The 14,197-nt window shown below is 29.6% G+C and overlaps 2 protein-coding genes across 2 annotated transcripts in view; one reads left to right on the forward strand and one right to left on the reverse strand.

Moving 5' to 3' along the window:
• The window catches only part of LOAG_17492 (CBR-MTM-6 protein), an 8,794-nt gene extending 3,688 nt beyond the window's left edge, over positions 1–5,106 (reverse strand). The window contains exons 1-8 of the mRNA XM_020450154.1: positions 4,926–5,106; positions 3,789–3,905; positions 3,014–3,176; positions 2,476–2,651; positions 2,140–2,282; positions 1,669–1,789; positions 1,247–1,379; positions 504–733 (exon numbers count right to left, since the gene is read on the reverse strand). Of these exons, the coding sequence (XP_020306220.1) occupies positions 504–733; positions 1,247–1,379; positions 1,669–1,789; positions 2,140–2,282; positions 2,476–2,651; positions 3,014–3,176; positions 3,789–3,905; positions 4,926–5,078 (1,236 nt within the window). The 5' untranslated portion in view covers positions 5,079–5,106. The remainder of the gene's footprint in view (positions 1–503; positions 734–1,246; positions 1,380–1,668; positions 1,790–2,139; positions 2,283–2,475; positions 2,652–3,013; positions 3,177–3,788; positions 3,906–4,925) is intronic.
• A 5,102-nt stretch (positions 5,107–10,208) lies between these two features.
• On the forward strand, positions 10,209–14,092 carry LOAG_07721 (hypothetical protein; the record flags this gene model as incomplete). Its single annotated transcript, XM_003143254.2, has 12 exons — positions 10,209–10,302; positions 10,527–10,679; positions 10,846–10,955; positions 11,206–11,406; positions 11,574–11,728; positions 11,841–11,988; positions 12,286–12,491; positions 12,562–12,619; positions 12,699–12,964; positions 13,286–13,382; positions 13,638–13,722; positions 13,830–14,092. Exons 1-12 carry the CDS (start codon positions 10,236–10,238, stop codon positions 14,090–14,092), a joined length of 1,809 nt encoding a protein of 602 aa, XP_003143302.1. The 5' UTR covers positions 10,209–10,235.
• Positions 14,093–14,197: the final 105 nt, after the last annotated feature.

Below are 14,197 nucleotides of genomic sequence, written 5' to 3' on the forward strand. Positions count from 1 at the left end.
ATACATATATATATAATAATAACAATAGTAATAATTAATAGCAACAACAATGATAATAGTAATAATAATAATAACAATAATAATAATAATAATGATAATAATAATAATAATTAATTAATAATAATAATAATAATAATAATAATAATAATAATAATAGTAGTAATAATAATAATAATAATAATAATAATAATAATAATAATAATAATAATAATAATAATAATAATAATAATAATAATAATAATAATATAATAATAGTAATAATATATATATATATATATATAATAGTGGTACATGAAACGATGCTTCACGTTAAACAATCGAAAAGATATTTTCTTAGCTAATCAGTGAATTTTACAATATTTGAAATATTTCTAATTACAAACTCTAAATAAAAACTTATACTTTATTGAAATTCAGTAAAACTTCTAAAATATCTTTAAAAAAAACATAATAATATATGGTGCACTATCTTGACTTCAGGAAATAAGCTTATTGCAACACACCTGAAAACCTTTTATAGTTCGGAAAAATGGATCCAGCAAGAGTTGCGCAATGCTGACCGATTGTGCCGTACGGTCCCAACCATCGGAACAGTGCACAACACATGAAATTCCTCGTGCTATTGAAGTGGCCAAAAAATTGCCACATTCCAACAGAGCAAGGACATGTTTTAACCAACCGGATGCTTCTAACTGTTTGTAGTACTCCGAAACCGTTTTCGCTCGATGACATGCTGGAATTCGATAGGACATTGACAATCGAACATTTAGTATAGTATTAACGAGTCACTTCATATAATAAAGTTGATAACATTAATAAACGGTAATCATATCATGCAGCCCTACATAATGTGTATAATAGCAATATAATCATTTCTCTACATGCTACTACATTCTTATTTTATATTATTAAGAGAAATTAATGCATTCTACGCATATAAAGTAGACTTCAAATTTCAGTTCGATAATCGATTTATTCACTGATTTGAATCTTCCTTCCTAACAAGGTTTTTTTTTTCTCTCTCTCTTTCCTTATTAAATCTGTTTACTAATGGCAGTAATTTCACAGCTAACAGATTCATGCCTCGCATTTTTCCAAGAAAAGTTTTATCAATAAGAACATTCTATCGATGAGATACCAACAACGATTGCTGAATCTTATAGCTTTCAAAATTCTATACAATAAATTTTTAAATAAAAGGGAAGAAATCCTTAAACACGATAAAAATACGAAAAAAAATCATCACCTTCTAATAATTTGCTTAGACTTGATCTCATAATGTGTATATTGTCGATGTCGAAAAAATGAAACCGTAAATTTGTATAATTCCGAACATTTTCAAATCCCTTACCTTGCATTTTATTAACCATAGCATTCATCTGAAGAAAACCTAATTATCTTTTCAACTAATAAATATTAGAAAAAGCTTGTCTAACTAGAAAAAAAGAACAAATTTTGAAACACAGCAACAAATGTGATGGCCGAATTTTCAAAGATTCCTTTTAATGTTCTTTAACTCATATCTTAGGTTTCCTTATCTTTCGTTCTGCATCCTAAACAAATCGATAGTAAGGATAAGGTAAAAAAAGAAACAAAATAATGAAAACAAAAAACTTTTGTCAAGCAAAATATGTGAAATTAAAGGTAGAAGTGGGAAAAAAAACGCACCCTTGGCCGTGTATCAATTAAATAAAGCGGTGAATTAGAAGGATTCGTTTTTGCTATTGCATCCATTAGCATTTCATCCTCAACGCAACGCGCACTAAAACCCGTTAAGGGTTGAGCACATCTAGAAAAATAAATGCATTTGAAATGAAATTTAGGTTTACCATTACATGTTATATCCCTCAGTAAGTATTGTCGACTTCGAAATGAACATTTTACAATCCGCAAGATATTATTTTAAAAATTTCGTTCTACAGAAACGAAGTGGCGGAAATGCTAATCACGATTAAGCAAATAATTTGAAAAAGTTGGAGAAAAGTATATAGAAAACTCTTACGGCAGTATATATGTATTTAAATCCTGGTTGTAGCAATTAAGCAGTCAAAAATATCTCAGTAGAAAAATGCATGTAAAATGATCCCGTGAAGTCTCATAAAAAAAAAAAAAAAAAGAGAAAATGGAAAATGAACAAGCCTTGAAATGCTGGCTGCATTTGGTCGATGAAAATATGTAAGGACAGGTAGGCGTGCACGGCTACGAAATTTGCATGATCCTATAAGGGTTTGAGTGGTAGTCGCAGATGGAACACATAAACATTCCGGATAAGTATCACAGTACTGAAAAAAAAACCGTTCACCTAACTACATAATAACACGGAATATTAGTACAATGGAACTTCATCTTGAAATATCCAAAGATACTTCCGAGCAGAAAATTATTAAAAAATGCATTAGCGGCTGATTCAGTCTCTCAATTACCGATTGTATTACATAAATGACTAAAAAATATATGAATAATGATAACTAAAACCTTATATCCCGCATTAAAATCTGTAATTTTCCATTTCCCATCATCCGCTGCACCAATTCCCTGACGAGCAAATTCAACAGCCCAATCAAATCGATCCCAACCTCGTCTTTTCGCACTCAAACGAATATCACCGTTTCGTTCTTTATTTTCAAATGCAAATACATCTGTTATATTTACTGAAATAAATGCAAGAATTTGATACATTTTATCAATATGTTCAAATTTTTATCTTCAAAAGTTGTAGATCAAACTGGCTGATAGTACTGCCAACACTCTAATATCAATATTCGAAGCTATACCAAGGCTAAACCTTATCCAGAAAGTTGACGTGAAGGTGCTGTTATGACCATTAACACTACCATTACTACTGCGATGAAATCAATTTGACAAAAAACACTAAATCAAATTCAAAATAAAGATTATCATCCAGATTATCACTATCAATAAGGTGCTATTATATTTTCTCATCATTTATTGACCACTTTATTATCTATCACTGAAGCATTATTTCAGTTTAATTTTAGTGAAACAAACGAACCAGGTTTGCCGCATTTATTCAATGTTTCTACGAGATCCTGGCATTCCTTGTCACGCGTTATTAAGAAATTTAAGGTTAGGAAATGTTTACATTTCACTGTTAACGGTGTTCCTAACGCTGAAAGTGTTCCTTTCTCTACCGTACCGATTAATCCGTTTGGAACCTGCAACAGACGACGAAATTGTTACGTTTTATTCTAATTTTTATCGCCTGTTCGTAAAGCTTCTTCAGAAAAAAAGAACATCCATTAATCATGGATAATTTCGTTCGATCCATTCATTAGTTAGAATATCAAAATATGATCAAATTAACTGTAATTCATATCAGCTATCATGTGACTGTGTGACTATATCTTTCTATCTTACTCGAAAAAGTTATGACAGTTGTTTTAATTTTCAGCAGTACGTTTTTAAGCATTCGTCTTTCAAATATTATGCTTAATTACTTCGTTTAATAATCATCTTTCATGTTTTCGCAATTTTTGTTTACTTCAAGTGCTATTTTCTTTATCGTCAAAAATTCATCATAATGGTTACTTATGTTTGAACAATGCTTAATTCCAACAACTCATTAGTTAGAATGCTATTCATTCAAATAAAGCTGGTCTTCAAATAATTGAAAAGAAAAAGAGTAAAATGTTAAATTATAAATAAAGCAGAAACTTTTATAATATTAATTACTGTACGGAAATAAAATTATTAAAAACTTTAGGAAAATAACCTCATTTTACAGAATTAAATATAAAATAATCAAAGAAAACAAAAATGAAACAAACCCATATTTCCTTTGCACTGTCTTCAGCTTTGAAAATAACATGCGAAGTAGTTACATGTATCGAACCAACAATGTTCGGCTCTGATCCTAATCGATCAATTAACTGTACTTTGTTCACCTAAAATTATCTTTATAAAAAACATTGTAAGTTTTGTTTTCAACCCTTTTCATCTATATATTGCTGTGATTTATCCAATCTTTACATTTATTATCTACTTTTACCTCAATTAAAGATTAGTGTATCTGCGAAAGTCCCTTGAGAATACTTTTTTGTGATTTAAAAAGAAGACAAATAATTTTGTGACACAAAAAAAAGAAAAAAAAAGTTGGCAACATGGATGAATTCAATTCATTGATTTCTAATTTGAAGACTGAAGTATATTTTGGTTTTAAATAAAAATAAAATTTCAATCCTTAAGAAAAACTTCCAAAACATGTATTTTTCTTTTTTTAAAAAAAAAAGAAAAAACATTCTGATGACTGTCTTTCTATTTCTTCTTTTAAAACTTTTCACAAATTGATTTCTCATTTAATTAAATTATACAAAATTAGCAAAGCAGAAATATATTTCAGACTGTATACTATTTGCAATCTGCTTCAAACATTATCGTTTCATTCATTACAACCATATATACATGTTATACCTTATTTTTTATTTCAACAAAACTAACTATCCTCTATTAGTAATTTACATAGTACTGAAAGAATTCTTTTTGAAAGCCAAAATTTTGTACAAAAAAAAAAAATGCACACATTTCAATCGTTTACATATATACACACAAATCAACAGAAAAAAAAAGAAAAAAGAAAAGGAAAAAAAGAATGAGCATCTGAAATTGAATCCATGTATGCTGGCATAAAATTGACAAAAAAAATAATTAAAATTTTCAAATTAAATATATTTAGATCGATATAACATTTTTTCTATCTGTCATCTTTCTTCTTGAAAATTTTGAATCTAATTCACCGTATAAAATGATTGAAGGAAAAAAAAAGGAAAGGATTTAGCTCATTGCAAATATATTTTCACCGTCAAGCATTCATTCCATTTTCATAGGAATAACAAAAAGAGTCTTTAGCAAAAAATTTTATAATTCAATAAATTCAATTTTTAAAAACATCTTATAAAACGGCACACCGTTTGTAATAATCCACAATATACCAACAAATCGTCATCACGTAATGATTCATGGCCCATTATCGTTTCATACAAACGTTTGAATCCATCAATCAGTAGCAAGCGAGCAATTTCAAATTCATCCGTTGGCAAGGATACCATCGGTAAGCTCATTTGCAATTTACCTGATATTATTAACCGCTAGATGAATTTCAAAAAAAAGAAAGAAAAAAGAAAAAAATTGTTGGAGAATTCACAGCTACTTTATTGGCTAAAAAGATTATATTTAGCAAAAAAACGAAAATGGAATGTGAGAGATATACATTTGCAAAGATGAGAAAAAGTATTTTTGCTAATGTCTATCTATCCTAAGCTAAGTCAAAATAAACAGTTCTTCCGAGCAGATGTTAATAGAATTTTATCATAAATAAAATATAGCCTTTAGTTAGCCATTATACAAAATCTCATCCCAAAAGTAACAGCTGAAGATTGAATTCACAAAACAGACATGTTTATTAAAGTATTAAACCAGTTAAAAATGCGCTTAGGACAAATTAAAATTTCAAAAAAAAAATTCAATTATGTACAAAGGAGAACTTTAAGTGAGCCAAATATGAAAAAAAATTCTAAAATGTAATTTATAATCCGAAAAATTGAATAAGAAAAAAGAGTTTAAAATTAAAACTTTTTTCAAATATTTGAAAGTTAGACCAAAAATAAATTTAAGCAAAAAGAAAAAATAATTGTTGATTTTAAAAGATAAAATATGGGAATTTTCATGAATGAAGATAATAATCAGTCTTACAAATAAATCAGGATAATCAAGAGTGGTTCCTAACCGCTGGTCCACGAAAACGGCGGCGCAAATGAGTAGAAAACAGGCGAGGATTGTTTTATATTCTAATATTACTCCCAGTTTAACTAATACGTCAAAAGTTTTCGGGAGAATTTATTTTCAGATTAATAAAATTTAATACTATTAAACTTTATGGTTCTCGCTAAAGTTATGTTACTTTCGCAAAAAAAAAAAAAATAGACTACCAAAATAAAATAAACGAGAATAATTATGGTTTATACAAATCCCAAAAACAGTTCAAAAAAAAACGATGAAAATGAACAAAATTTAAAATGACAAAAGCGAATAAAACCATTTTCCTTTCGCTTTACATGAAATCTTATTTAAACTAAAAAATTAAAAAGAAATTTCAGTAAATAATTCCCTCTGCGCAAATCCTTTATGTAAAAGTGATTTTTTGCCTAATTTATTTAGCAAAAGAAATTTTAAGATTTCTTTCAAAAAATAATTGCTTAATGATGCTAACAAAAAAAGTCTAAGAAGAAGAAAGGAAAATGCCTTTTAAAAGTCTTAAATAGTTAATAAATTTCTAAAGATTGAACCAAGACAAAAGAAAGAAAAAAAAACTTTCCTTCTTTTTTAAAAAAGAGGAAAAATCTTTCATAAAAGAAATTCCTTTCTTCTTTTTTCCAAGAAAGCATTATTTGAAGAAATGAAAGGATAAAATCGAATTCAATAACGTCAACAACTAACCTACGCTATCCAATTGCAAACTATTTATATTCCTTTTTTTCTCTCTTGAATTACAATTTATCTCTCTCCCGCTCTCTCTCTCTCTCTCCCGATCTTTCGAGTCCATTTATTTGTCACAACCAGTAAATAGTCTTAGTAATCGAATTATGCCATCTCTCAAATTTGACAAATTAAAGGGTTTTTAGCGTTTAATTAACCATAAGCTTGAATTTAAGTGTAAATGCCAATTTGAAATTAATCGATTAATTGTCATATTTATAATATGAATTCATCAAAATCATCATATATAATACAATCATTTCTATGCAAAATTTTCCAGTTTTTCCAGCTAAGTAAGAAAAATTCAAAGAATTTAGGATGCAAAACATAAATTCAATCAACCATTCTAATGGGACAAATCAACCAAAAAATATGACAATATAGACTTAATGAGAATTTTTTTCTTTTTTTTTCAGAAACTCTAGCTATCTATCTATATTACAATTTCAGTAATTATTCTAGTCATACTTCAGAAAATTTAAATCACTAACTAAAAAAAAAGAATTTTTTTGGTTATTCTTTAATGTTAAGAATAAACAAAAAATTTAGTTTGAAAGTTAATTTTTGAAAGTCGACCTTTCTGAAAAACTTTGATTATTTTTGAATTTTTTAGAAATTCAGTTCTAAAAAAATTATTTTTTTTTAAGAAATAAAATCAGTATAGATGCAGAAATTCCCTCCCTATTTAATGGTTACTTCAAAATCTCACCAAATTTTATACAAAACTTTGTTTCCTTTATTAGCTTAAATTTAATTCATTTCCAAACAATCACAACACCTAAACTGTTATTATTGTTAAAATCAAACCATCAATTCTATTTCGTTGTGATGTTAGTGCACATCTGATATAAGCATCCATGCTGAATTGCACTTATATAAAATATGACGATCTAAACTTAAAATACATCTCATAAATGTTAAAAGAGACTATTCTAAATGTTTCATTAAAGACTTTTGCATCATGCCACTTAACGATATGTCTCCCAACTCAATATCGCTAAATAAAACTTCCTAAAGCTTGAAATAATTATATGCCTAAGTCACGTCTCACTGAAATCATTTCAAAAGACATCGTTAAATAAAAAAAAAAAAAGAAAAAAAGGAAGTGCACTTCAGAAGCAAAGCTTTTAGCGTTTGCCATAAAAAAAAAAGAAATCCAAAGTACTGTGTATAATTTTTTTTTATCGAAAAGTATTAGAGGAAAGCAATTTGAATGCAAAAGATGGAAATGGTGCAAAACTTGCACATACAATAAAAAATGCATAAATGCTTGTTACATAAGATATGTTAACAGCTGGAAAATAATTTTAATAAATATATAAACAAATTTTAAAAAATGAATAAATTGAAAACGCAGCTTATAAACAGCCAATTGCTTCATATATTAATACCACAATTTCATTTTCTCTAGCAAATGATAAACATATGAGAGAAGTAAAACATGAATATCAAGCGTAAATCGATGAAGAAAATGTTTTGAAGTGTTTTATATGTGACATAGCATTTCCACTCTCATTTGCTTCCAAATATTTAAAACTCTTCTGTCAAAAATTTTTCCTTTTCTTTTTTTTTTTTGTACGATTTGGACTGCCCACAATGCTTAACTGTAAATAAACTTACAAACAGTCTGAACCTTGACCTGCTCATAAATAATGATATATAAAAAGGGAAATAATAAATCTATAATAGTCTTCTATTACCCAGCATTGAAACCACTTTTCCTTCATCCTTATTACCAATTTTTTAAATTCCTATCGTTTATTATTATTTTCTTTCCCTTGCTTCTGCTATGAAAATTGGACACCCAAGAAGAGACGAAAAATGTTAGAGAATAATATTAGTACAAGTTCGCATTAATTTCATAAGGGATGTTTAATAACTTGAAAAAGTTATTTCTAAGTAATGACTTCAATTAATTCCTTCTTGAATTATAAAATTTGTCCGTTTCCGTTTTTCCCCTCTCTTTTCGTTTCCTCTTTTGCATCTTTTCTGAGAATGAAAAAGAGGGAAGAAAAAAAGAGGAAGAGTGCGAAAAAAAAGATAATTAACCTTTGGAATGATAATATCATCAAACCGCATTTCGAATTATTTCCATTTCGATTCAAACATTGGGTAAATAAATGATTGTTCACCAATTACATCCAGCTATTTCCTAAAAAAAAATGCAGTTATTTATTATTAATTCAATTTTCGACCTTTCCAAACACATATTTTCATGAATTATGAGCTATTGTAGACAAATAATAAATGAAGAAATGCCAGCAAAAAAGCATTGAATAGTTAGTGGAATAAAACTTTTTATGGAATTTGTTCAGTTGACAGAAAACATTAAGGAAAACTAATTCCTATCAAATTATAGCGAATATGTTAATGAACACATGTAAATATGTCTAATACCACGTGAGGCATTAGCAATGAGACTTATAAAACACGTATCACGTCTATAGAAGTATGCTTTAATGGATATTTCGTCCAATTTCTAGAGCAGATGCGACAGAAATATATGTTGTAATCGATATATGAAAAAAAATTCAGTGACCGAATGACAATTCGGTCAGCGAATCATTTCCATCAAAAGTATGACTTTAATGGCGTGAAAAAAATCACACATGATCATACGTATAGATAAATTAGATACGTATATTTGGTCGTATGCACGTGTAAGAAAAATTTTCATGCATAATTTACTGCAAAATTAATTAACTGAAAATTTCATAGAATCAATTTAATATAAGCAATTGAATTTTTCACACATATTCCATACGTAAGCCAGATAATCCGAAAACATCTTCGCATAGACAAATTAATCAAAATTAACCGGAAATGAAAAAAACCTACCACTTCATAATTTGGTATTGAAAAATCCGATATCATCGATTTCTGGCTATTCGTCTCCTAAACCTGTGGGAAATTTCGCCCTCATCGATGGGATAATGAAATTTCACACAGAGTACGTAAAAATAAGGGTAGTATGGTACTGGATATAATTCCGTACTCAACCGGAAATCATACTCCTGCCTTATGTGTACTTGAACATGGACGAGTAGTCCTTATTGGTAACCAGAAATTATTTTAGGATTGTAAAGTTAATTTTCTGGTAGTTAGGTACAATTTTGGGATTAGTGGGTTGTTCTTCCAGCGTCCTGTAATAGCTTTCTGATATATCATTTATAATTTGACGATCAAACATTTGGGTCTTCGGTAGAAAATGTTAACAGCCGTTTAAAATCCTTATTTAATCCCTGATAGGAATGATATTCACAAAAACAATGGAATTGTTAAGATTTGTAGTGGTACATCTTTTCTTTTTAATAAATTTGTGAATGATATTTCGACTTTTTGGCATAGAGGAAATATATGGATAGTGAGTGTTGAAAATTGAGAGGCGGCAGAGATTGATGATATTAGATATTAACAGTGTTATAAATGATTTTACATTCTTCCTTTCGAAGCGTCTCTTTTTTTTTGAGTGTTCTGAAAATTTTATATTGCAAAATTAATTTAGAATTGAGAAATAGAAATGCGGGAAGTTGAGGTCGTTCGTGTCATTTATGTAATATGCAGCATTGATTTTTAGCCCTATGATTAGGTTGGAATATTTTGGCTTATTTATAGCTTGGTAACGGAAGATGTTATGCATAGCGATTTCAAAGGATTTAAGTAATAGAGTTTTCTAATTCTTCGAATACAGTGGTGTGTTTTCCAGAAAATTTAAATTCAGATAACAACTAAAGTGGACGAAAATGGGTAAGAAGACGAAAATTGGAAAGCAGCGTCGAGACAAATATTATCATCTAGCAAAGGAAGCAGGTTTTGTCTAATTCTATCCTTTCCTGTAAGCATTTTAATGGAATTTATGTTCCTAGATTTGTCACAGAATAAATATAATCATAAAGAGAGGTAGTTGTTGGTCCACATGTATGCCATCAGGGTAATCCGCCAGATAACTCAAAAGATGATATGAACAATGAATGATTATGTATAAACGAGAATAAAAGCGAGAAATACGGAGTTTGCATATTTGGATATTTTAGGATATCGATCTCGTGCTGCATTCAAACTGTTGCAACTTAATAAGCGATTTGAATTTTTGCAAAAATCCAGAGCAGTTGTTGATTTATGCGCAGCACCAGGTGGATGGCTTCAGGTGGCCACGCAAAATATGCCCGTCTCATCACTTTGCATAGGTAAAATTTTTATAGAGAAGTAAAGTGTGAAAATATCAGAATTTTCGATATATAATGGGAGGGAATTCAAATTACTTGTTAAGTCTGGTGTTATTGATTTATCATGAAATTAATACAATTCTTTGCATATATATCAGTCATTTTTTAGCCGGATAATCTTTTTCAGGAGTTGATTTGGTGCCTATTAAACCGATCAACAGATGTGTAACTTTACAAGGTGATATAACCGCTGAAAAAACTAGGCAGATGGTGAGGAAGGAACTACGTGGCTGGGAAGTATGTTTTTGTAGTTTGATAAAGAAATTTAAAAATATTGAATGATGCGAAAACAGGTCTCTAACTGTCTCTAACTATTTTATGTTGTAAATTACTGAACGGTTTAATTGTGTGGCAAAGAACTCATCCGCTATTTTCAATGTGTATTCAAAAGATAACGCTAATCACTTTTTTTAATGTCTGAGTTTTTTGAATCAGTTTTCCTGCAAATACCCTAATATTTACATGTTAAATGACTGTTGCTTTGCAGGCTGATTGTGTGTTACACGATGGCGCACCTAACATAGGGCGTAATTGGGTTCAGGATGCATTCCAGCAAAACTGTTTAACACTATCAGCCTTGAAACTTGCAACACAGATATTAGCAAAGAATGGTATTTTTGTAACGAAAGTCTTCCGGTCAAGTGATTACCATCATCTGATATCAGTATTTGAGAAACTTTTCAGACAAGTAAGTTTCAAATATGATGGAGTTTTGAAGTATACTAAACTGTTGTGGACAGTTGGAAATTTTCCTACATATTCATGTCATACAACTAATTTCTTGTAATTACGTGACGCTTATGTAATTCAAATATAGCATGTTATTATTTTGCTGATCGCAGGTGTTCATTATAGGTTCATGTTTGGAAACCAGCAGCATCACGCCTAGAATCTGCAGAGATCTTTGTGGTCTGTGAGAAGTATTTAAAACCGGATAAACTTAGTCCCGACCTCTTAGATCCCAAAAAGGTATTCGCTGAATCGACACAACAGTCAGTTACTTCAAACCCGTAAGTGAAATGTTCCATAAGTTTTCAATAGATTTCGTTTGTAATTGATTCTAATTCTTACGACGATTTAATTCTATCAAATTAAATTCCTTTTTCATGCTTCTGTTTTCAGACAGTTAATGTTGCAATCACGCATAAAGTTGAAGAAAGTACCGGCAGTTGGTTATGAAAATGAATCTATTTCACTCCATAAAATAATAAACGCCACAGATTTTATTCAAAGTAGCGACTATTTAGAATTATTGGCTTCTGCATATAAAGTAAGTCAATTTTCCTAAAGTAATTTATTTGTCTAATCCTTCCCATAAAAGTCTTTTCTTCTTGAATAAACTAAGAGAAATGTTTTTACCACACAGGATTTGTTAGTACAACATTTCTTAGTCCTACAGCGAGATAAAGAAAGTGATCAAATGTGAAATAAATTTGTAAATGTCATATTTTTTAAAGACGTTTACAATTTAATTAGATGATTAATTTTAGTTGTGATTCAAATAATTGATCTGCTTCTAAGACGCGCTTCGATTTTTCTCTTTTGAAGTCCAAATTATCAATTGCAGATTGCTTTGGATGATGAAAGATGGTTGAATAACGAAGAGACAACTGATGAGGTGAAGTGTTGTCTGGAAGATGTTAAGGTATGTGGTCCGAGAGAGTTGCGATTGATACTGAAATGGAGACGTAATATTATCAAAAAAATCAATGAAGAAATGGCACGGGATGAAGCTGATAATCCAACAAAAGATGTAATGGTTGTCAATCCTGAGTGAGTTGAAGCACTACTTTCAACATCAAATATCTTTATCTGCATATGTAAGGATTTGCTGTGATTTCAGGGATGAACGGATGGCAGAAATTGAACAGCAGCTATTGACAGCAAAAGCAGAAGAAAAGGTATTTTCTTTTCTCTGTTGTTGCACTGTTTTTAATACGATATTACTTTTTACTACGACATGGAAAATAATTTTTGCAGGCAGCACTGAAGAAAAGGAAACGAAAATTACTAAAAGATAAAGCTAGTAATGAAAAAAGGAAAAAGCTGAAAATGCTAGTAGAAGGAGACACTTATGAAATACCCGATGAACAAGAGCTATTTTCGTTAAAGAAACTTGCGAGAGCTAAGGGTCAACGGAGTACAGATATTAACAAAATTTCGGGACCAAAAAATAATAGGAGTGAGAGTAACAGTGATAACGACGAAGATTCTAGTAATGACGATGATGATAACGATGATTCTGGGTGCGAAAAAATTTTCCTTTGCATTATAGTTTTCTTTGCTTACTTGGTCCACTTAGAAAATACCAACTTGAAATTCATTTTGTTAACTAAAAGAGCTAGTTTTTAGGATACTTCCTACAGAAAAAACATTCTTATGGTTTTTTGGGCTAGTTGGAAATAGCTTTTTGAAAATTAACAGTGACATTTCGACTTGTTACTTTTGAACAAAAACTCGAATTACGTAAATAAGTGGGTAACATTCTATCTTAATTGGACCAAAAATTGGGGCTAAGTTGGTGCCTTGATGTTAATAAAGATTGTTAAACATAACTGATATTTCAGCATCGATGATGATGTGGAAGAATTTCATCACGAACAGGATCCAAGTATGTCAAAAGCAGAAAAAGCTGAAGCTCAAAAAGCAGAATGGTTTAGCCGGGTTGGCTTTTGTAACTAATGTTCTTGCTTTTTATGCATGACATATATTTCATGTGCTAAAAAAAAAAATATAAAAGCTTTGTACAATTTAAAACAAATGAAACAGAATTTGTTCTCCTAATTTTTGATTTTCCGAATCTTTACCTTATCTCGGAGATTGTAAAATGGTTGTGCATTGACTTTTTGAACTAAATTTTACTCTAGATTTGTATGATAATCATTTGGCTCTAAATAATTATTATGCAATATATTTCAGCATCAGGTTGCTGAACTGATAGATGATGAAGAGGGCACTCTCAGAGCTGTTGAGAATTTCATGAAAAAAATTAGTAATTCACAAGGTTCTTTCAGTTTTTATTATGCAGTTAAAGTTTAATACCTTTCGTCTAATTTGATTTTTTAGTATTTGCTGTGGTGTTTATGTTGCACATTTATATTCAGCTTATAGATAGTGGAAAAGATAATGAAGGAAACGATGACGAGAAATCAAATGCCGGTCCCTTGTCAGGTGAAGGGAATAACGAAGATAGCCAAGAACTCAATAGCGAAGCAGAAATAGGAGCAGGAACAACTTCTGTGTTTATAGATGATGATGAAAGTGACGAGGAATATCATGATGTAGATGAAACTGGTGCCAAAAGTTCCTCATCTGGTATAACGCATACAGGAAAGCCAGGTTTGATGTTTATAAATATCTCATGTAATTTTTGACCAGAATCATAGAACAGTGTGAGCTTTTATATACATATATATATATATATATATATATATATATATATATATATATATATATATATATATATATATATATATATA

The sequence above is a fragment of the Loa loa genome (assembly GCF_000183805.2).
Source record: "Loa loa unplaced genomic scaffold supercont3.82, whole genome shotgun sequence".
Classification (NCBI taxonomy): domain Eukaryota; kingdom Metazoa; phylum Nematoda; class Chromadorea; order Rhabditida; family Onchocercidae; genus Loa; species Loa loa.